General features: G+C 37.9%; 1 protein-coding gene across 1 annotated transcript in view; it reads left to right on the top strand.

Moving 5' to 3' along the window:
* LOC131681718 (mucin-2-like) overlaps nucleotides 1-23,961 on the top strand; it is a 113,133-nt gene extending 89,172 nt beyond the window's left edge. Inside the window, exons 4-6 of the mRNA XM_058962687.1 lie at nucleotides 14,154-14,569; nucleotides 14,855-17,528; nucleotides 22,643-23,961. Of these exons, the coding sequence (XP_058818670.1) occupies nucleotides 14,154-14,569; nucleotides 14,855-17,528; nucleotides 22,643-23,203 (3,651 nt within the window). The 3' untranslated portion in view covers nucleotides 23,204-23,961. The remainder of the gene's footprint in view (nucleotides 1-14,153; nucleotides 14,570-14,854; nucleotides 17,529-22,642) is intronic.
* The last annotated feature ends 1,698 nt before the right edge of the window (nucleotides 23,962-25,659 follow it).

Genomic DNA, 25,659 nt, shown 5'->3' on the forward strand with positions numbered 1-25,659 from the left:
GCCTTTACAAGGAACTTTACGAGAGGAAATGTTCCTCCTCTTCCTATATATTCTAGGCACCCTAGTAGATGTTCCCTCTTGTGGGTTACCAGCCTCGCCCTCGTCAGGAGGCAAGTGAGTATAGATGTTTGCTGAGGATGGTGGCGTAGCATTCTTTAACATTTCTGCGAAAGAATGTTTGGATCGTCCCACAAGGGAACGTTTCAGTTTATCCCCGCGTAGTTTGTACGCGGGACATGCCGAGATATCATGCAGACTCTCCGCGCAGTAAGGACACTTTTCGGCTTGCTTACTGCACGAATCATCTAGATAATTCTCCCCGCATTTTCCACAGCGGGCCTTATTGCTACAATGGGTGGCTGTGTGACCCAGTTGTTTACACTTTGTGCAATTCATGACCCGCGGCACAAACAGACGCACAGGCAGACGAACCTTGTGCAAGAGGACGAAATTTGGCAAAGCGGTACCAGCGAAGGTCACCCGATAAGAGTTTGATTGGGGGTACGTTTTTGAACCATCCCCCGCAACTACTACTGAGTGCAAACGTTTGCACTCAAGTATTTTCACTGGCTGAAGTAAGCGGTCTCTGAAACGGCCAACCCCGTACTTCAGCAGATCCTCGCACGTCAAACTCTCATCGGTTACGACGCCTTCGGATTGTACTTTTACAGCTGGAATATATACGTTATAATCCCGCGTAAAGTGCTCACAGCAAGCAATATCGTTTGCCTGCTTTGAGTTGGCTAGCAACACCCTTATCTTGTCCGAGCGGACCTTTGAAATTTCGGTCACAGCCAAGAACCGTTCCGTCAGGTCTCTAGAAATCTGAAGAAGATTCAGTGATTTAGTCTTGGGCCGAAAGAAGACCACAAATGGACCAGTTGAGAGTTCTGGATAGCATTTGGGCCGAGGGGGAGCCTTAGAAGTTGAACCCGATTCAACTTCCATTTGACCATCCGGAGAGGGAACCATAGAAAACGTCAACGCACGGGGTCAGCGCCCGCGCAGACGGAAGAAAGCAATAAATGTGTTACAAATGACAAAAACCACTTAGCTTTAAACTGGTGTCCAACGACGAACCGATCCAGCTTATACAGCTGGCTATTGTTTAATCCTCACACGCGAACAAAAGACTGAGGACCGAACCGAACTGGCAAAATAACCTTGAATGCGGATTAACACTATTCTTTATCGCCTCACACAGCACTACGGACTAGAAAAAACAACCTCTGTCTCGATGGAGAGCTCGAAAACCCGGCGGCTACTTTACGCCAAATTTTTTTTTCCAAAAATCATGTAAACTTCTTGATTTATTAGTAGGGATTATGCTCGTCATTCGCAGTGTGAATGTTAATGAATGTTGTGCTCGTAAAAATGAAAGGGTATGTTCAAAAAATTCGTAATACGCATCCAAGAACCTTTATTTGTAGCGTCAATAAGTTCTACAGCAGGCCGGCAAAGTCCTACAACAAAAAAATAGCAAACAGTTCAGTTCACGTTCAACGCAAAAGGGGCAGACCATCGAAGGAAAACAGTTTATTCCAACTCCATAAGATATGGAACCTAGAACGAAAACTAGTCTGGCTCACTTGTGGTTGAATTGTACCGAACAATCATGGCGCAGATAAAACAAATAAACATAAAACAAAATTATTTCCGTTATTTTCACTAATTGTGCATTCTACGGAATTAGTTACAAAATTGGTGTACATATTTCCAGTCAGATAGTGCTAAGATCTATTTTTTCATCCAATTCAACGGCAGGAGTTTTGAAACGGCAGTATCCTAAAACAACATGATATCATGATGCAACTTTCATAGTAAGCTGTATTATAAATCTAGTCTCGTTAATAGTTCAAATAACAAACTTGTAACAAAATACAATGTTGAAATATGTTTGTTATTTGCTTCAAACTAGGTCAAAACACAGCTAATGATTATTTAAAAAATAATTTTTATTGTAATTTGTACAGTTCAACATCTACAGCGGCAATAATTGACGCTGAACCAACTCGGCAACTTCAGCTGCCAAACATTTAGAAACACTAGAAGCATTTTTATGCAAAAGTCACTTTTCGGATTCAAATTAGTATAGGTATTTTCTTGCTTCCGTTCAATTGGACAGTGTATACGGTTTTATCGCATTTTTTCGGAAATTTATATAGAAAATAATGAATACGATAAGAGGAAAGCGATTTTACAAAGAACAAAACGAAAATTTTAATTGAAATTCTTACGAAAATGGTTTTGGAGGCCAAAACTGGACCATTTTTACAGCTCGCCATTTCCTTGCCAGTAACAGTGCGGCTTCTCAATACGTGTTGTGGCGGAAGCAATTTTCACCGGCAACAAAAGCGAGTCACCGACAGCAAAATGCTTGCAGGTTCTACGACGTACAAAAACTCACTTAAAACCTTTTTGCCTTTCTCAATAGAAAGGTATTGCAATTGCTCTGAAAACCGACTTTTTAACGGAGGCCCGGAGGGCCGAGTGACATATACCATTCGATTCAGTTCGTCGAGTTCGGCAAATGTCTGTGTGTGTATGTATGTGTGTGTGTATGTATGTGTGTGTGTATGTGCGTCTGTGTGTGTGTACGCGAACACAATCTCACTCACTTTTCTCAGAGATGGATGAACCGATTTTTACAAACTTAGTCTCAAATGAAAGGTGCAACGTTCCCATAGGCTGCTATTGAATTTCTAATGGATCCGACTTCCGGTTCCGGAATTACAGGGTGATGAGTACGATCACGCAGAAAATGTCGATTTTAAGAAATTCTGCAATGAATGTATAATGGTGAAAATTTTTCCAAAATGTGACCACAACTGCTTCGATTTGTAGTACTAGGTCATTAACAGCCATTCAAAGTCTCTTTGGTCACATTGGCCACCATCATCGGTTCCGGAAGCCCCGGCGGAAGTATCCAAATTCAGACTAACAGTCACATCGGTTTCTCGGAGATGGCGAGACCGAATCAACCAAACTTAGTCTCAACTGAAAGATGTTGCGTCCCCGTAAATGGCTATTAAATTTTATCCCCAACCGACTTCCGGTTCCGGAGTTACGGGTTGTGGCGTGCGATCACATAGCAAATTGTGATTCAAACCGATACCCCGATGGAAGCAAAAAAGGTAAAAATTTCGCTAAAATGTCTCTCAAATAACTTAACTTTGCAGTTCTAGGTCACAGACGGCCAAACAAACTTTCGTTGACTACATTGACCACCATAGACGGTTCCGGAAGTGCCCGGGAAAAGCGGCCATCTTTCAAAATTTACGAACTCACATCAGTTTCCCTGAAATGGTTGGGCCGATTTTCACAAACCTAGTCCCAAATGATAGCTATAATATCCCCACAGATGTCTATAAAATTTCGTACGGATCGCTTATATGGGTCCGGAAATATAGACTAAATCGTCCGGTCACATATGAAATTCCCATATAAGCCGGAACTCAAATTTTTTTTCCAAAGGGGGGACCCCATGAAATTTCAGAAATCGAATTCGTATTTTTGATGACAAACATCTTTAAAATGCATGAAACATCGAGATTTTATGTTATCTCGAAAAAATTTTTTTTTATAAATATCGACTTTTTGGGACTTTGCCGATTTCGCACCTTTTTTTCAGTTCAATATTACCGTGGCTGTTTTTTCTTTTTCAAAATTTTAGAACTCGAATAATGATTTATTTTTCTGTATATAGTTGTCATGTGATGTATAATAATAAAATGTAATATATGCATTTAAAAGTTTTTAATGAATATAAACAACGCACACATTCTCGTGATTCATGATTGAGAAAGGCACAATTGCACCGCTAGGTGGATTAAAATAGGTTTTTATAGACAGTAACAGTGTGGCTTCTTAACCAGGGTTACAACATTTACAGTGTTTTCTCTAATGTCCCAGATTTATTTGATAATTTTTGGTCACAGATTCTTTACCACAGATGACAAATTTTTGGCGAAAAGGTCTCAGATTTTTGTGAGTATTCTAATTTTTCACACGAAGAAAATAATATTCTTGTAAACCTTCCAATAAATCTGTGTTCAAATTTACTATGGATCAAATTGGTTAAAATAACAGAAGATTAAGTCCACATAACCACTTAATAGGAAAAAGGACTATGCGTCAATAAAAATTTTACGCTATTGCTGACCATATTAATTGGTTGAACCAACTACGCTTTTGTGTTAAAATTTATTGCATTTCCCGTAGCATTTATTATTCGTGTTGTTATCGTTCCGTCAGTTTCTTGTTATCAGTTCGAATTTACCATGATTATGGTTATCTTAAATGTAATGTGCCGACAAATATCATCCGACTATAGCTTGCCTTTAAACATAGTGCGCCATTTCAATCCAATTGAATTGTTTATGTTTTCCTTCGCAACAAGCTCTCGACAAACATGTGATTACGTCGCAAAACCGACTGTCAAAATATTTTTCGAAAATAATTTTCGAACTCTTCTTTCTTGATTACTACCAACATCTGCGATTGGCGAATAACGGTTTGTCCGGAATTTCCAGTCAAAGTGAATTTTGACAGCAGGCTTATACGCCCTAATCATATGTTTGTCGAGAGTTTATTTGTATTTTTTTTATTTTATTGTGCGAGAATGAATTTGCTACAAAAATAAAATATAATTTATCATCCACAATTACATGTTCGGAAAACTTTGCTGGAAAGTCTAGTGATGAGTCTTGAATGGAATTTTAATGGTGCTATGACAAATTGTCATTGTAATTGATTCTTTCAAGATGACCAAACACCAGACTAGTTAAGTTTGAGCTCAAGCTTCATCGTAGTAATCCGTGAGTACTCGCAAATAAAATATATTTTTTTTAAATACCCTTCAATGGATTTTTAACTGTTAATAGAACTGTTAATCTTTTAACGTGAAAAGGAGATGCTCATAATGCTACAATAGAGATCTAGTGTTATCACTTTGGCATTTTTCTTCATTCACGTATCGAGATCCTACACGTCAAAAAAGTTTAATGGCAATTAGAGAACACTGTAACCGCCACAATACGGCACAATCTAAAAAAAAATATATCGTGAATGATCAAATTTACTATGAACTTAAATCATCACGGGAGAATATTAGTGTTCGACTTGACTACTTTCATAGAAAAAATGAATACCATTCAGAGAGATGAAAATACTACAAACTTGTGTAAACTACAGAAACCAAAGAAATTTTGATATGGTAGAAATGACTGTTTGCGTGGTTGCAGTGAAATCGATATTTTTTGAGCTTGAGAGCGCTTTCCGATGGCTAGTCATGATGTTGTTCGTTCATTATAGTCTTGATGTTGCTCATTTGGTATGCGAACAACGAATGATTTAAACGGACATACGGTATCTTCATGGAACCATTCATAAACAACGTAGACCGAACTTTATTAATATGGAAAAATTTATCCAATTTTTAGGTGTCGCAACTGCTCGTTGCACCGCACCATACATCCAAATAAAATAATAGTCCGCACCTATATGTGAACATCTTTCCCGTGCGATCGCCCGTATAAATCGGGCGCCGCTGGCGTTAGGAGATGATCGAGGGAGAAACGTCAAAAAGAATTGCAAGTTAGTGAGGAAAAGTTGTGCTCTACTAAAGTTATTTTGCCATTTATAATTCAGGATTAATTACTACAAGTACAGTGCAGTACATTAATTATTCTAGCTAACACCAAGTACAGTGCAGTAAATCTAAAATTATAGTTCTAAAAAAAGTGCAGCACGGCAAATTAAAAAAATTTAATTAGAAGCAATTAAATCCTACAGCTATTAGTACGGCTGTTTGTTTTTATTTTTTCCTAACTAAATTAAAATAACCATGAAATCCTTAGGTACTATATAGCTGCTATTCTTTCATCTACGTTATCGTAAAAACTAAATTAATCATACAACACACAATAAGAGGTAAAATATTCAGCATGAAAATGTGAAATGAAACTTAACCTAACCTACAAACCTTATTTTAGCATAACCACCACCAATTAAACTACTGTAAAAGACATAAAAGGGACACTGAACGTAAGTTTCCTTAAATCTATAAACTAAGAATATGCAAACATCATATCGAACCACTAACTAAAAATATGTACCACCTACACTGAAAAAATATGTATCCCTCCAGCAGGTATTTTGTAACGCTGTCATACTCTAAAATACAACGTTCAGAAAATCGGATAACTGTCTCTTTTTCGTTGCAATCGCCACAAAAGGTAAATATACCTGCTTGAACCCGGGCACAATTTATTAAATTAAAATTTTGATTTACGTTTGCTATTGTTAATTTTTTTTTTAATATTTTTTAAGGGAAAAGACAATTTGTTTTATGCTACCTCCAAAAGTGACTTCATAAGGTCTCACCAAGGGCCGACACAAGCTTTGTACTGCTTTTACTTTCCTAAATAGTGGTAAACATTTAAACACTCCATAACTTCACTCTCTCAGAAAATGTAGGGCCGTCGGACCCTAAAACTTCATGAAATCGCACTCCTGGTCCTTTCCTCAAAATCATCCAGTGCCGTTCTTTGCGTCACTCTTTCGAGTTTGAACCGCTCATATGGTAGTAGGTCTTTGCCAGTATTGCTCTTCTCTGATCCATTCTTCTTCTGGGCCGTCAATGGCTCATAGCCCTTATCGTTCTGTTTATTATATTTATTACGCATAATAAACATGTAGTTTGCAATTTGGCATTTAACCCAATTATGGAAACGTGTCTGATAGGGATAGTGGAGATGCCAATTTATCATTAACATTTGGCAGTGAATTTCTTCACATTCCTTTGGGATATCTTTTATACTTTTTGAATGCTTGCTTGGTACTGCAAACTTTGGAAATGATCATTGAAGTGTTAATAAGAAGCAATATTTTCGATGGTCGGCTTTTCGGAGTTCAAATTGCTCGTTTCGAATTATCGGAAATTGATCACGAGCGGCTTTTGTACATATTGCTAAGATCATATTGTCTGTAGTTGAACAGATACCTCTATTATATTCCACGCTGCTTTATCCTTTTATGTACCGCCCTGCGGAAGAATAATTATTAAAATGCCTATTGGAACGGCATTCATATTTCTACTGGAGATCGCACTCCTGAAAACTTTGTTCTTAAATGAAAAAACAAAGCGCAAGCGATTTAGCTAAGTACACAACTTAGCTAAATCACAATATCTACCAAGATGTATCCTGAATCATTTCCCTACCTACTAACACCAATCCTATCCTGCGACACTTGTGAAGAATTCATCGGATATAATAGTCACAAGTGTTGATCTAACATTCCTTCCCATCCCAAAGATGACCTACATGGGCGTGGCCATTTATGTTATTAATCATACTATAATCCTAGTCTATTTAGATTGCACGCTGATTGTGATGTACTACTCCCAGGTATCATACAATTGGTTCAATATGCAATTTCAACAGCAAACTAAGCTAAAACTAAGCTATATGTACCTGTTTGGGAACGCAAATATTTTTATTCGGTGTTTCGTAAATAATATTCCCTTCATGAGACTCACCGCTCTTCTGGTCCATGCCACTTCAGTAGCTGACATTGTCGTAGGATGATATATTATAATAACGACTAGCATTGTATGTACGTTTCATTGGAAACGCGCCTTTCAATCGTGCAACAAATTAAATTGGCGCATTCGTTCATGAATCCTAAGCAAAGTCGAAAAATATGTACTTTTAAAGTTACAAGTTTTCGTATATTTTGATTTCAATCAATTATTTACAGTCAATAGCATAATTTTTTTCGTTCATGTCATTCATCCCAGAAGAGAGGTATTACGACGAATTGCACTTCGAATATTGATGCGACGAAAATTATTTGTGGCGTCACTAGTGACATGAACTCAATTAGCTTGAACTAACATAAATTTCGAATCGTGTAAATTAATTAAAACCGATTGGTAATCGATAATATTCTATACCAAGCTTCAGCATTCATGTGATGATCTCGAAATCCAGAATTTATTAACAGTTTCATTACTTCAATATTTTGAAATCCGATTTTATTTGAACGCATTCGGTTTTCGTAGTTTGATATTAATGTATTAGACATGTATGGCTGTTTGTAGTTTATCATATTTTTATTTCTTTACTCGAACAATTCAAATGTTCGTCTACTAAAAACTTGATGAATAATAAAAATTTATCTTATTCCACCAACTGGAACCACCAACAAAGCTTCTTTCTTCTAAATTACCCGGAAATCTCCTCCGGTGGCCTGGTATTGAACTGAACAAGTTATCACAACAAAAACTGCATTAATTTACCATGCCCAATGCTCGTGATTGTTTTCGTTTGATCTCATCTATCTCCACACTTTACCGCGCATTCTTACAAAAACCTCACTGAAAGTGAAAAGACTATCTTTCGCTCATTTTCTTTCGTAGTTTTCTTCTCAAGTTCACTTTCTTTCCCGCTGCGCTATCATTGCTGGAGCCAGTTTATAATAGGTGAAGCCGCATCGCTAATTTCATGCAAACGTGCAATTTGAGAAAATTGTTTCCATATTCCTCGGTCTGCTGGCAATAGCTGATCGAGGTGCCCAGTACCACAGATAACAATCCGGATTCCGGCGATGGCCTGATGGCAAGTGTAGCCATTTGTAAGTTTTTTTTTTCTTTCTGAAATCCACCAACAATCAATGAGCCATTTTTTGTGGCTATTGTCGTTTTGTTTTTGTGAAGCAGGTATGCTGGAGAATTATTTTCTCTTGTTTATCAACTGCTCCACTTGATTTATCTATCCATCGGCTTTTCGATAAAAAATGCAATTGAAAATTTACGAATGAAGGCGGTAGATGATTTTTTTTCAGCATTCTGTGAGATTTTTTCTAGGCGATTATCAATCTAATAACGATTAATGCTTTATTAGAAACTACAAATTTTAATGAACTGTGTACTGTAAATCCCACCATTGTCATTTCTGTGTACAACTGTAACCATGATTAATTATTTTCAATACCAATTTCGAAACGCATATCTATTACATGTAACGCATAACTACAAAAAACAGAATTGATGCTCAATTAATCGGCCTCTTGGTTGTGATCGTTGAATTCTATAATATAGGGTGCCTTTTTATACCTTTAATTTTATATTTGATTATATTTTTTAGTTTACAATACATTTCTAATTCAGTATATTGGGTACTTATTGCTTAATTACTGTTAAGATATAATATGCTTTCGCGGTTAAGTGATTTTTGCAGTAGGAAGTTTTAAGCCTACTTTAAAGATACCTTAAAAATCTGTTTTAATCCACCTAGTGGTGCAATTGTGCCTTTCTCGTTTATCAAAGCTATGATTTAATAGCCGGTTACTTTCAATATAATATTGTGGAAACATCAACTATATTCTAGTAACACTTGGTAAGTATATATGATGGCACAACTTCCTCGAACTTGATGAGCAACATGTCGACGCTGAAACACTTGTAACAAACAAAAATATAGTATATAATTAGTTTAATCAGCGTGAGGTCAATTTTTTCTTCATGTTGACATATTTCGAAATACATGGTGGTGGAAGAGGGTAGCGGAATAATTTGTGTGAACGGAGGATGCGTTGGGAACAACCAATTTTGGTATACGGGTGAGTGAAGGTAATGCGGGTGTGAGGTTGGTCATAGGTGGAGGGGGCGGGGGAGTTAAAGAGTTGGGAGGGATGTGAGAGGAATGAGGAAGAGCGGAGTATGGAGCGTACAATTGCCAACTTTCTAATTATACCTGCCATTTGAGACTAGGTTAGTGAAAATTTGTTGTCATCATCTTTAGTTATGGCTTTAGTTCTGGAATAAGTCTGGAACCCAGGACTTCCGGAATTATCGATAGTGGACTATTTATTTTAAGAAACAATGATTCACCTTCAGTGACTTAGGTTTGCGTATCGAAGTAACTTGATCTTCATTTCAATTGATTTTTAATCTTTGAGGGATTACGATTGTACCGGTCGATATGAGAAATTAGTATGTGACCGCACTAACCAACCTATAACTCCGGAACCAAAAGTCAGTACTAAATGAAATTCAATAACAGTCAATGGAAGTATTAGAACTTTCATTTGAAATAAAGTTCGTAAAAATCGGTTAAGAGTTCGTTGGAAAATAAGTGTGATATTAGCTCAGAAACTTGGCGAGATAAAGCACCGTCATAGCTGGCCAATGTGATCCAAGCTACTTTGATTGGTCATTAGTGATCTAAATCCGAAAATCCAAGTAATGTTGAACCTATTTAAATATGTATTACATCACTCGGACACTATGGTGTTACCAGTTTATAAGGGAATTTACTGTGTGACCGTACACTTCAACCCGTAACTCCGGAATTGAAAGTCGAATCAACTAAAATTCAATAGCAGCTTATGAGAGCGTTAAAAAGTCTGTTTCTCAAAAAATTCTGGATAACATAAAATCTCGACGATTCATGCAATTTAAGGACATTTGGCAACAAAAATACAAATTCGATTTCTGAAATTTCATGGGGTCTCCCTTTGAAATAAAAATTTTAGTTCCGGCTTCTATGCGAATTTCTTATGTGACCAGAAGATTAATTCTATATTTGCGAAACCACATAACCGATCCGTACGAAACTTCATAGGAGTCTATAATATACCTTTCGTTTGAGACTAAGTTTGTGAAAATCGGCCCAGCCATCTCCGAGAAACTAATGTGAGTTTTTTTACTTTTGAAAGATGGCCTTTTTCTGGGCACTTCCAGAACCGTCTAAGGTGTTCAATGTGGCCAACAAGATGTCGAGTGGCCATCAGGAACCTGTAACTGCAAATGCAAGATATTTTAGCAAAAAAATTCTTTTTGCATTTATGGCGGTATCGGTTTGAATAGGAGTCTCTGTGACCACACTCCACAACCCGTAACTCCGCAATTGGAAGTCGGAAGTCGATGGTGGCTAATGTGGCCACAGAGACTTGGAATGACTGTTAGGGACCTAGAACTGCAAATCCAAGCAGTCCAACCAATTTCTCTGCTCATTCTGGTTAGACTTTTTGAAAACCGGTTTGCGCTGTCATGAAGATAAAACCCTTGAGCACATACGTAATATTTTTCATTCATGAAAAAAAGTCAGGGAAAAAGTTATTAGCAAACAAATGCCGAAAGAAAAATCGGCCAACCAACCTCAGGGCTGAGGTAGGTTGGCCGAGTTTGGTAAAATAGGTTAAACACGTCAAATGTATCAGTGGAAAACTTTTAATTAAAAAAAACATTGTTTTTTCGTATATAGGTAAGGAAAATAAAATTCACTCTTCACTTTTTAGTGTTTTTAACCTTTTTGGACTTAGTTTTGGCAGCTTTAGTGAACTTTTTACCAGCTCGCGGTTTTCGAAAATGACGTCAAAAATCACTTTATGACTACCCCTTTCATGATACCCATATTGATGATAGTTTTCGCTGTTTTGCAGTAACAGGAAACCGCAAACTTGGTTTTCAAAACTGCATAAATAATCAATTTCGGACTTCTTCTCACCAATCCCTTTCAAATGACACCTATATTGATGGTAGTTTTCACTGTTTTTTGGAAACCGGAAGCCGCCATCTTGGTTTTCAAAATGCCGTCAATCATCAAATTCCGTCTCCTGCAGACCATCCCCTTTCAAACGACACCCATATTGATGACGGTTTTCACTGTTTTTTTGGAACAGGAACCCACCATTTTGGTTTTCGAATTGGCGTCAAAAAAAAAATCCGGATTTTTCTGACCACCAGCGCATTACAATGACACCATTATTGATGGTGGTTTGCATTGCTTTGGTATAACCGGAAGCTGGCATCTTGGTTTTGAAAAATCAATTTCTGTCTTCTATTGACCTCTCCCTTTCGAATGACATCCATATTGAGGATACTTTTCACTGTTTTGTGGTAACCGGAAATCGCCATCTTGGTTTTCAAAATGGCGTCAAGTGTCCATCCGTCCAAAACCGGTGCCGGAATGGCCATAGCTTGAGGGAGCTGTAGAACTGTATGATTGGAAGAACTTCGCATTTCATATAAAGCTATGAACCCAAATCGCTGGAAATATATAAAAATATATAAATATTCTCTGGTTCTCCCGGAACAGTTCTCCGGTGGCCAAGATTGGTCCAATTCATGTCTATTGTGAAGGATCAATGGGAAGTAGTCATATGTAGCACATTTCAAAACACAATTACTTAAATTTATGGGATGTTTCTTCAAAACTCGTCCGTCACCCCACTGGGATGCCGAATATACCCCACGGGAATTCGGATTAACTCCGGAACTGGTTTACGGATTTGAACGCTACTTGGTACATAGAAACTGGACTGAATTCCAGATCTTTTAAAGTTGGTTCCATCCAATTCGGTCAAAAATTGACGAAATGAGAGCAAAATTTAAACAAAATTTTCAGAAATTTTTTTAACATGGTACTGTAAAGGTTAAAAGAGCATCATGCGGATGAGACGTACGTCTTCTGGCCGGACAAGGTCTCCTCCCACTACGCCAAGAAGACGCTGGAGTATCTTGAGCAGAAAAAATTGCAACTTGCCCCAGTGCCATCGTATTGAGGATTTTTTCGGCTCTCTCCGTGCCCTAGGATACAAAAATAATTGGCTGGCCAAGGATACGAAGCAGTTGACCACCAAGATCAAGATTTTTTTCCGGAAGATGGACGTCAGTGCCGTTCAGCGCTCTTGTGAGAGCATCGTGAGTAAGTTGCATCGTATGGCTAACCAGGGCCCCTTCTGCAATATTCATTGACGTTTTTTGAAGAATAAACATTATGCTTTTAATAAAAAATACTGAAATCATTGAAAAAAATTTGTTTTTAACTACATGACTGAAAAAATTCTCATTTTTTATTGAACACCCGTTAGGGGTTTTCTCAGAAACACAAATAGTGTTCTCGCTTTTTGGAGCTAGCGTCAATCCGACGTCAGCTTGGTCCTGTCACTAAGTCAGCATCGGATTCTGATGAGATGAAGTCGAAACGCAGATTCCATAACTAATTTGATCTAATTTAAATAAATGTCTTGAATGATGATATGGCATTATGAACAGTTTTGTTTTGAACGCATCGATATATCACATTTATTAAGTGGCATTCTGCAAATTACATTCGGTCAAAGGGATTTTTCGGCCTAATAGCTTTCATCCAACCGTTCCTCTCGGCCAAACAGCATTCGACTAAATGGCCCATTCTGCCAAATGATATACAGCAAAACGGCATTTGGTAAAACGACTTTCAGCGAATTGACCTGAACTCGTAACAATTTGCTAATTCTGGAGCGATCGAAATAACGAGAGGTGTACTATTACGAAACAGTTTTTGAAATACATTTTCAAATCCTCCTTATTATTTTGGGGCTAGGTTCAGAATCGTCAAAATCTCAGTTTTATTACACACATAACATTCAAAACACTTCCGATTTTAATTCACCTTGAAGTTTACTGCAAACTTCAAGGTGAATTAAAATCGGAAGTGTTTTGAATGTTATGTGTGTAATAAAACTGAGATTTTGTCGATTCTTAACCTAGCCCCAAAATAATGAGGAGGATTTGAAAATGTAACAGATACACTTTCTCTAATTCTATGCTAGGCACATTACAGTCAAGCAACTTATTGGTTACTCAACAATGGTATCTATTTTAAAACCTATTGATGAAATGCTGTCTCAATATTTGTGTGATCGAATTGAGAGAGGAAGCGATGTTCACAAGTGTAACACTAGAAATGCGCTAGATGCATAAAAAACCGTTTTTTTACTAGATCATACCTTCAATAATCGCTTTCGACCTCAAACATACCATTGCTGCTCACAATCTTCATTGAATCGATTTCCATTCGCTGCTCTAGTTTAATAGTCGCCACAGCAAGCCTGCAAGTTCAGGTTTACGACACCCCAATTAGACTAAAAGTAGTACCACAATTAACTGAACACAAAAGGTTTTAATTTTGTCATAAAAGCCCAACAGCTTCGAATGCTGTGCGCAAGATATACCCAATCTAACGGGTCAGTCGAAATACATAGACTTCGGCACTACGGCTCATCTTATTTACATTTGACCGTTAAAGGCGGATCCAATTAGAATAGCGATCAGCGTTTTTCTCACCTCTATAATACTTCTCCTCTGCTTCATTTTCTTCCAGGTTCCATGGAGACCCCTTCCCTACCACGTGCCTCAGCAGCAGCTGATTAGTGTAGCCAGTTTTGATACTACCAGTAAGGATGAACTAGTTCATATTGCGCAGCACAATGCGCAAATCCTCAAGCATTTTAATCAGCCCATCACCCAGTACCAGAACCAGAACACCTTCCAGGTACAATCGGCCAGCCAGCAACATCATCAATTACAACGCGGCCACACTCCTGGTCCCAAGTATATGACCACACCGCTTCTGCTGACTAATGTGAGCCCCGCCATCCACACCACCGCCCGGCATTCCAGTTCATACGGAAAATCGGACCAAATAACCACACTGAACATTGTGCACCCATCCACGCCAAAGATCTCTCATCTCGCTCCGGTTGGAGTAAAGTCGGGAAAATTCAATGCCCAGTTCAGGTAAAAACTAAGCAAAGCAACAAATTTCGGTTGGTGGGGGACGTTAGCCATAACGTCATCTAGTTTTAATTTGCATACACATTAACTTTACTCAACTTGCTTACACTAACGTTTTCTCCTGAGAAATTATCATATAAATGAGGCACTGTTTTGATGGTGTCAGATTGACCAATGACAAATACTTGAATAAGCAAAGCGTTAAGCTTTCCTACCAATGGTGGAATACTTTATGAGCTGAATTACTACTCTCATTATAATTGTACGATTTTTCATACATCCTCACAGGGAGCCTGTCCACAATTCACCACCGGGGATTCAACAAAAGTCCACCATGCAGCCTCATCCGGTTATGAACAAGCTTCAAACACACATGGCGGTTGCCTACAGACAGAAACAACCCGTACCAGCCACCTCAAACCGCTTGGAGCATTTTGTCATGCCGAATCAGTTGTACGGTACCTACATCCAATTCGGACAGGCTTCTAGCCCCATGCACACAGCAAAAACCAAATTCATCAGCCAACTCGCCAGCCATCCTAGCTTTGATGCCCACCTCAAAGGTTTACTGCATGCTGGCGTTGGAGCTGGCTATCCGCAGACATTCTCGCATATGAAAAATCTCCATAAGATGAACTACTTGCAGCAGCCAAACAAACTACAGCCGTTCTACAATCATATCTCGTCAGATGCGGATCTTCCGATGAAGTTGCTTTCGTCTGGCGAAAAAGAATCAAGCTACAATCCGACCACCACACCCAGTCCACTCTTCCCTCATATCCCACCAAGTGTTCTAACCCCTTTCTTTCAGCAGGTTCAACAGCAGCAGCAGCAAAATAAATACAGTTTCAATTTGAAAACACAGCATCCTGCCCCACCCGCCGCTTCACCAACTCCCACAACTCACACATTCAAAGAGAAACCTCATAAAATACAGCATCCTCATTTCCAATTCGAAACACATCAAGTTCATCCAACCCAGTTTGGTTCCTTCAAAGAACATCATGGAGGGGAAACGTTTGGTTTCACTTCTTACCAAAGCCATCAGCAGCCACCAATCGATCACCAGCCTCACGAAGTGGCCAAATTCAAAGAAATCAAACATCACAACGGATTCAATGAAATACATGATGAATACAGTAAAAATCTAGTCCCACCACCACCAAGCACCCAGCAAGCATTCCTACCTACTATTCAAAATCATCCAGATCCAAGCAAGGACCCGATAGAAATTCTGAACAAATACAACATAAACCCCCATTCCCCGCTTCAGGATGCAAACCGCTTCGCTTATGAATCATTTGCGAAACCTGGATCATCTTCTCATACGCACACCTCTACGCCCAGCTCTATTCCAACAACCACTTCTTCCTCATTTCATTTTCCATCGACCACAACTCCTCGCCAACCATTCTATTCACACTCGATCACCTTCGGTGGTGAGCACAAAAACTACAACAGCCCCGTTCTTGTTACGCCCATCAACGATAACTGGATAGGCCGGGATAAGTTTACAACCACCGAGAAACCCAACATTTTCAAAAATCTTTTCCGTTCGACGGAAAGTGAATACAAACAGCACAAGCTTATGCACCCTGGCTATACCGGGTTACCACCAAATAAACGACCATCAACAACGACCCCCGGAACGGTATCAGATGCTTCCACGGAAGAGCCCCTAATCACTCACAGCTTCTTCACGATTGAAGATGCAATCTCGGATCCTACACTAATTCCTCCCGGAAGTCGAAATAAGTACAAGTATACCACGGAAGCAGAAGAGAATCGCTTAGACGAAGCCAACCCGGAAATTGTAACCTTCGGTCCCTATCTGGAATCACAAGAACAGGGCACAACGACCATATATCCGATGTTCAAATCCAAGGGCAGAAGGCGTCGCCCGAAGCCACAGCAAAGCACTGAAGTCTCGGCGGAAACCGATTCCACGGAGAGTCCAAACAAAACTCGACTCCGAGCCCGAACGCGACCAACTACCGAAGCGGAAAACGAAACCAAAACTACGCAATCGCCCCCCACAACTACCTTCCTCGCGGAAGAAAGCTCAATCCGAAAGCAACGAAAGAAGTTGCCAACAAACTTCACCCGAAATCGGTTCAGCCCAAGCGGTAACCGTGACGAGTCAGATCAAGATCGACCGAATGGGGATCAGCATGAAGTTTTCACACAAGCACCACCGGTCATCACGACGGCACCAAATTCGTTCTTTATCTTCAATGGTAACGACAACAATCAGTTTTCATTCGGAGGCAATGGTTTTCGGTCACGCTTCAGACCCGGCAATGGGGATCGAGCTACCAGTGCGGAACCAAAGCCCATTCGTCAGAAAACTAAACTAAGCGATGAACTGGACGAACTGTTCAAGTCGGATGAGTTTACCCGCGACAACGAAAGTACGCGGCTTAATTTTAAGCTCCCTAATACCAAACCGAGTCAACGACCGCCGTCAGTTTCCTTCGGCTTCAGTACGACAACAACCTCCGCCAGTATCAATTCGGATGAAAGCAGCGCAGAGATCAATAGAACTCGGGCGGAGCTCAACCGTCCTCGATTCAGCATTAAGGAGTACCGCAGCAAACTGAACAGATCATCAACGACGACGGTGGCGACATCTTTCGGTACACCCGATCTGGAGTTGACAACACAGGCAGCGACAAAACTTCGCTTCCCTACCAGAAATCGTTTCCTGATGAATAGTCGTCCGAATAAAACCATTGACTCTAATGAGGTGCTCTTGCTTAGTTCTAGCACTACCGAGAAGTCGACTGCGGTCAATGAGACGACAACGACGAGGACTTCGTTTCGACCTACGGGCACGAGAAGCTACAATAGGTTCACAGTGAAGAAGGCTACCACGGATATACCTCAGCAGATGCCCTCTTCGACAACCTCCAGGATAATTAATCGAGGTCGGATACGGCAGCAGGACTCAACGACACAATCGGTAAGTTCTTTTTTTTCGTTTGAGTCGCTGGAACTGTAATTGTATTAGTTATTTGAGTTCGTTTAACATGATCTGCTATCAATAAGGTAGTTTCCATGATTAATTTGATTCATTCGATTCATTCGATTCATTCGATTCATTCGATTCATTCGATTCATTCGATTCATTCGATTCATTCGATTCATTCGATTCATTCGATTCATTCGATTCATTTGATTCATTTGATTCATTTGATTCATTTGATTAATTCGATTAATTCGATTCATTCGATTCATTCGATTCATTCGATTCATTCGATTCATTCGATTCATTCGATTCATTCGATTCATTCGATCCATTCGATCCATTCGATCCATTCGATCCATTCGATCCATTCGATCCATTCGATTCATTCGATTCATTCGATTCATTCGATTCATTCGATTCATTCGATTCATTCGATTCATTCGATTCATTCGATTCATTCGATTCATTCGATTCATTCGATTCATTCGATTCATTCGATTCATTCGATTCATTCGATTCATTCGATTCATTCGATTCATTCGATTCATTCGATTCATTCGATTCATTCGATTCATTCGATTCATTCGATTCATTCGATTCATTCGATTCATTCGATTCATTCGATTCATTCGATTCATTCGATTCATTCGATTCATTCGATTCATTCGATTCATTCGATTCATTCGATTCATTCGATTCATTCGATTCATTCGATTCATTCGATTCATTCGATTCATTCGATTCATTCGATTCATTCGATTCATTCGATTCATTCGATTCATTCGATTCATTCGATTCATTCGATTCATTCGATTCATTCGATTCATCGATTCATTCGATTCATTCGATTCATTCGATTCATTCGATCTCTCGATTCATTCGATTCATTCGATTCATTCGATTCATTCGATTCATTCGATTCATTCGATTCATTCGATTCATTCGATTCATTCGATTCATTCGATTCATTCGATTCATTCGATTCATTCGATTCATTCGATTCATTCGATTCATTCGATTCATTCGATTCATTCGATTCATTCGATTCATTCGATTCATTCGATTCATTCGATTCATTCGATTCATTCGATTCATTCGATTCATTCGATTCATTCGATTCATTCGATTCATTCGATTCATTCGATTCATTCGATTCATTCGATTCATTCGATTCATTCGATTCATTCGATTCATTCGATTCATTCGATTCATTCGATTCATTCGATTCATTCGATTCATTCGATTCATTCGATTCATTCGATTCATTCGATTCATTCGATTCATTCGATTCATTCGATTCATTCGATTCATTCGATTCATTCGATTTCATTCGATTCATTCGATTCATTCGATTCATTCGATTCATTCGATCATTCGATTCATTCGATTCATTCGATTCATTCGATTCATTCGATTCATTCGATTCATTCGATTCATTCGATTCATTCGATTCATTCGATTCATTCGATTCATTCGATTCATTCGATTCATTCGATTCATTCGATTCATTCGATTCATTCGATTCATTCGATTCATTCGATTCATTCGATTCATTCGATTCATTCGATTCATTCGATTCATTCGATTCATTCGATTCATTCGATTCATTCGATTCATTCGATTCATTCGATTCATTCGATTCATTCGATTCATTCGATTCATTCGATTCATTCGATTCATTCGATTCATTCGATTCATTCGATTCATTCGATTCATTCGATTCATTCGATTCATTCGATTCATTCGATTCATTCGATTCATTCGATTCATTCGATTCATTCGATTCATTCGATTCATTCGATTCATTCGATTCATTCGATTCATTCGATTCATTCGATTCATTCGATTCATTCGATTCATTCGATTCATTCGATTCATTCGATTCATTCGATTCATTCGATTCATTCGATTCATTCGATTCATTCGATTCATTCGATTCATTCGATTCATTCGATTCATTCGATTCATTCGATATCATTCGATTCATTCGATTCATTCGATTCATTCGATTCATTCGATTCATTCGATTCATTCGATTCATTCGATTCATTCGATTCATTCGATTCATTCGATTCATTCGATTCATTCGATTCATTCGATTCATTCGATTCATTCGATTCATTCGATTCATTCGATTCATTCGATTCATTCGATTCATTCGATTCATTCGATTCATTCGATTCATTCGATTCATTCGATTCATTCGATTCATTCCATTCATTCGATTCATTCGATTCATTCGATTCATTCGATTCATTCGATTCATTCGATTCATTCGATTCATTCGATTCATTCGATTCATTCGAATCATTCGAATCATTCGATTCATTCGATTCATTCGATTCATTCGATTCATTCGATTCATTCGATTCATTCGATTCATTCGATTCATTCGATTCATTCGATTCATTCGATTCATTCGATTCATTCGATTCATTCGATTCATTCGATTCATTCGATTCATTCGATTCATTCGATTCATTTCGATTCATTCGATTCATTCGATTCATTCGATTCATTCGATTCATTCGATTCATTCGATTCATTCGATTCATTCGATTCATTCGATTCATTCGATTCATTCGATTCATTCGATTCATTCGATTCATTCGATTCATTCGATTCATTCGATTCATTCGATTCATTCGATTCATTCGATTCATTCGATTCATTCGATTCATTCGATTCATTCGATTCATTCGATTCAATCGATTCAATCGATTCAATCGATTCAATCGATTCATTCGATTCATTCGATTCATTCGATTCATTCGATTCATTCGATCATTCGATTCATTCGATTCATTCGATTCATTCGATTCATTCGATTCATTCGATTCATTCGATTCATTCGATTCACATTCGATTCATCGATTCGATTCATTCGATTCATTCGATTCATTCGATTCATTCGATTCATTCGATTCATTCGATTCATTCGATTCATTCGATTCATTCGATTCATTCGATTCATTCGATTCATTCGATTCATTCGATTCATTCGATTCATTCGATTCATTCGATTCATTCGATTCATTCGATTCATTCGATTCATTCGATTCATTCGATTCATTCGATTCATTCGATTCATTCGATTCATTCGATTCATTCGATTCATTCGATTCATTCGATTCATTCGATTCATTCGATTCATTCGATTCATTCGATTCATTCGATTCATTCGATTCATTCGATTCATTCGATTCATTCGATTCATTCGATTCATTCGATTCATTCGATTCATTCGATTCATTCGATCATTCGATTCATTCGATCATTTCGATTCATTCGATTCATTCGATTCATTCGATTCATTCGATTCATTCGATTCATTCGATTCATTCGATTCATTCGATTCATTCGATTCATTCGATTCATTCGATTCATTCGATTCATTCGATTCATTCGATTCATTCGATTCATTCGATTCATTCGATTCATTCGATTCATTCGATTCATTCGATTCATTCGATTCATTCGTTTCATTCGTTTCATTCGATTCATTCGATTAATTCGATTAATTCGATTAATTCGATTAATTCGATTAATTCGATTAATTCGATTAATTCGATTAATTCGATTAATTCGATTAATTCGATTAATTCGATTAATTCGATTAATTCGATTAATTCGATTAATTCGATTAATTCGATTAATTCGATTAATTCGAATCATTCGAATCATTCGATTCATTCGATTCATTCGATTCATTCGATTCATTCGATTCATTCGATTCATTCGATTCATTCGATTCATTCGATTCATTCGATTCATTCGATTCATTCGATTCATTCGATTCATTCGATTAATTCGATTAATTCGATTAATTCGATTAATTCGATTAATTCGATTAATTCGATTAATTCGATTAATTCGATTCATTCGATTCATTCGATTCATTCGATTCATTCGATTCATTCGATTCATTCGATTCATTCGATTCATTCGATTCATTCGATTCATTCGATTCATTCGATTCATTCGATTCATTCGATTCATTCGATTCATTCGATTCATTCGATTCATTCGATTCATTCGATTCATTCGATTCATTCGATTCATTCGATTCATTCGATTCATTCGATTCATTCGATTCATTCGATTCATTCGATTCATTCGATTCATTCGATTCAATCGATTCATTCGATTCAATCGATTCATTCGATTCAATCGATTCATTCGATTCATTCGATTCATTCGATTCATTCGATTCATTCGATTCATTCGATTCATTCGATTCATTCGATTCATTCGATTCATTCGATTCATTCGATTCATTCGATTCATTCGATTCATTCGATTCATTCGATTCATTCGATTCATTCGATTCATTCGATTCATTCGATTCATTCGATTCATTCGATTCATTCGATTCATTCGATTCATTCGATTCATTCGATTCATTCGATTCATTCGATTCATTCGATTCATTCGATTCATTCGATTCATTCGATTCATTCGATTCATTCGATTCATTCGATTCATTCGATTCATTCGATTCATTCGATTCATTCGATTCATTCGATTCATTCGATTCATTCGATTCATTCGATTCATTCGATTCATTCATTCATTCGATTCATTCGATTCATTCGATTCATTCGATTCATTCGATTCATTCGATGCATTCGATTCATTCGATTCATTCGATTCATTCGATTCATTCGATTCATTCGATTCATTCGATTCATTCGATTCATTCGATTCATTCGATTCACTCGATTCATTCGTTTCATTCATTTAATTCATTTTGTTCCTTTCTTTAATTTTATTCATTTCATGATCAGTCATTCCACTTATTTATTTTATTCAGTTTGTTAGTTTGAGTCAATTTAATTTATTCTATTAATTTTATAACTCTTTTTAAATATTGCCTTACTTACCAATTAAAGAACTAATTTAATTTGATTTATGTATTTTATCATTTTGATTTTTATTAATCATTCTATTCATTTTATGAACTCTAAATTCTTTTCATTTATTTTTTTATTTCGTTCGCTTTATTGATTTTCTATAATTTATTGAGTATATTCGAGGTTTTATTCATGCAGGACTAGAAACTGCACGATATTCAAATCAATTTTATTTTGTTTTGCGTTACATTCCAGTCACTCAACCGAACTGCCATTCCGTCAAGCCTGAACACCAACACACTTGCAAACCGTCGGCCAACTAAAATCAGCCTTCGTCAACGCATCCAGAACTTTAATCGTAAAAAAGAACCTGACAGCACACAGAAAGACTCCGAGCAGGACAACAATAGCTTGTTAGCTTCATCGGACGAAACCAAAGTGCCGATTGACGACCTAAGCAGTCTAGGTACGGTCGACACGCAGCAACGCTACGAGGACAGCGTTCCGGCATCGTCGTCATCCACCACCACGACCGAGGTGTATCGACTTCCAGAGACGGCGATCATGAAAATATTCCCAAAAGATTCCTCGTCCAACTCGTTCAGCGACGGGGACTGGGATTTGAACAGTGCATCGTCGGATTACTCGAAGCGGGTGGTTGAATTGACACTGTCCGCCAGCAAGGAGAAGGGTTTCAAATCGGTCAATAAGGGCCTGTTATCGAGGCGGGTTCCCGGATATTTCACTCTGGCCACCGAGGATCCGATTCTTCCAATTGAGGCGTTCTTCCCACAGGTTAAGAAAGTGAGTGCGTGATTTTGCTAAGATACCGAATGAAGCGAGCATGTTTCTGAGGTTGCATGATGAGTGAATGATAGTGTGCTGTTAACGAGTCGTGTTGAGTCCAATAGTATGTGCTGATTAGTGTTGTATGAGTGCGGAAATAGACTTTATTTCAGAGCATTACGTAAAAGATGCGCAAGAGAAAATTAATAATGTCAGTGTGCGCTTTGTGATCCAGCGGCTGGGGGATTCAAGATAAACAATCATGACCACCATGTTGGCCATGAGCGATAATGTCGCGGTTGTATACGAAGCATTACCTCGGACACGTTGATGGAAGAGGCACAGTCGAAATTGTTAATTGTGTGGTTGTGATCTGGCTATTGTCAATATTAATTGTTATCATACAACGTGCAAACAAAAAAACTCCTGTTTTGCCCTATTTCCTGTTTGTGCTAGGTTTTGTTACTTTTATTATGCATTATTACCAGTTCACTGTTAACGCAATTTTGCAGAACAGTTAACGAGGTTAGTTAGACGAGAGCGAGTTTCAGTGCATGTTTTTAGCCAGATATCGGACGGATGTTATTTATTCTAGTGAACGGAAAGAACCATGTGTACCTTAGGCTGGCGTAACTTTTGCTGAAGTGCGGTGCATACTAGGCAAGACAAGAGTTTGTTACTGCTGTATTGTATCTGTAAATTTGAACTATTTGAATTATTAGGGGTTGTATCTACAATATACGGAAGCGATACGTTCAATTATAGTCCCAAGCGAATCTAGAACTAAGAAACCAAATTAAAAATAAATCTGTACATATTTTCACATATTTTGATCTCATGCTTTTTTTAATCACATCCTTCAACCCAGTGAATAGTATCATCTAATGTTCTTAGTCCATTTTGTAATAAAAACTTGTTTTGTGTCGGATTGATTAATTACTTGATTATTTGTCGTTTTATATAAAATTGGTGTAAGTATTACATGCTCTGAAACTAACCGTCAAAACATACTTTCAGTTTATGCTAGTATTGGTATCTATTCAGCAAGTAGTATTTTATTTCGTGGTATGATGTAGCGAAATGAAACGGGTTGAAAAATTGAGGTCTGTATATGCTAGGGTGCGAAATTGTTAAACGCAAGACATGATTAATTTAAGGACAACTGGGAAAATCTACCACCTTTGAAGACAGCAGTTTATTTCCACACCGTTTACTTGAAATGAAAATCATTTGACATTTTGCTTCTATTATTTATTTAGCTGAAGCTAATCTCAGCAGAGGAATGCCACGAAGATTCTTCCGAAAATCATTAAAATCGTGATTGATCATTAGATTGCCCAGAAACATAATGAATTTTTGAAAACTCAATCGGCCCACCCCTAAGTCGATTCCTTGTCCCACCAGGAGTACTTGTACCAAATTATAAGCAAATCCGACAAGTCTACCCACCTGAGATTTGTATGTGATTTTTGAACAATTTACATGGAGAAACCCTACTGGCTCGCTTTTTCACCGCTAGGTGGCATTGTATGCATCTTATTATCACTGTAAGTGAAAATAAGACAGATAATTTAATTGTCAACATCTTTGTCGAAGATTGCTAGTCCATCCGGCTTTGTTAAACAAACTTATCAAACTTTCAACGAAGTGATGTCTGAGTCAGTTTTGCATGGGGCCTAGCAGTGCATGGTTGTGTATCAGCATTCGATTCCTACGAACTACACATTTTTCTGGAATAATGGTTAGGTTTAGCTCAATAGTCGAGTAGAATGGGGTCAAATAGGTATGGGGGTACAGAAGGTATAGGGCATTATCTTTGCTATGTTATTGAAGAGTCGCTCATCTTATGTGAATTAGATACATGGTAGAGAACATCATTGACAACAGTCATTTCGGCGTCGCACTATCGAGTGGCTAGAACAAAAAGTTGGACCAAATAGGGAAACATATTCTAACTTTTTAATCAAACTATATTTTTTAAACATTCTTCAATATTTTCTACATCATTTACCATTTAAATAATAACTAAAAACTTTAACCTAAATTTGTGGCACATAGTTAAACATTATTTAAAATAAACAATTTTTTTCTACTAAGGCATTAGGAAACAGTTTCTACTGAAATTGAACAATACAATCAGTGAAGCATTATTACACTAGGAAATGTCGCCAATGAGCTATTCTAACTTCTCTAACGCTGGAAATTGTAGTCATATATTATCGGTGACAAACCCTCACCTCCCTCCCTCCACGCCATTTCAAACCAGCGGTAGAACTTGTCGGAACAAAGAGTCATCGAGGAATGCTATAGTTACTTTTCTTCAGTATACAGTATACTAGCGGTTCTTAACCTTTTTCATACCATGGTCCCCTTAGAAATCATCCTGGGTTGCTGCGGACCCTCACGGATAAACATCGATTTTGTATGCTATCAATATGTTATTTTCAATTGCTAGGAAACAAGACTTGAAATTTCATTCTGCACTC

Source organism: Topomyia yanbarensis, chromosome 2, assembly GCF_030247195.1.
Source record: "Topomyia yanbarensis strain Yona2022 chromosome 2, ASM3024719v1, whole genome shotgun sequence".
Taxonomy (NCBI): domain Eukaryota; kingdom Metazoa; phylum Arthropoda; class Insecta; order Diptera; family Culicidae; genus Topomyia; species Topomyia yanbarensis.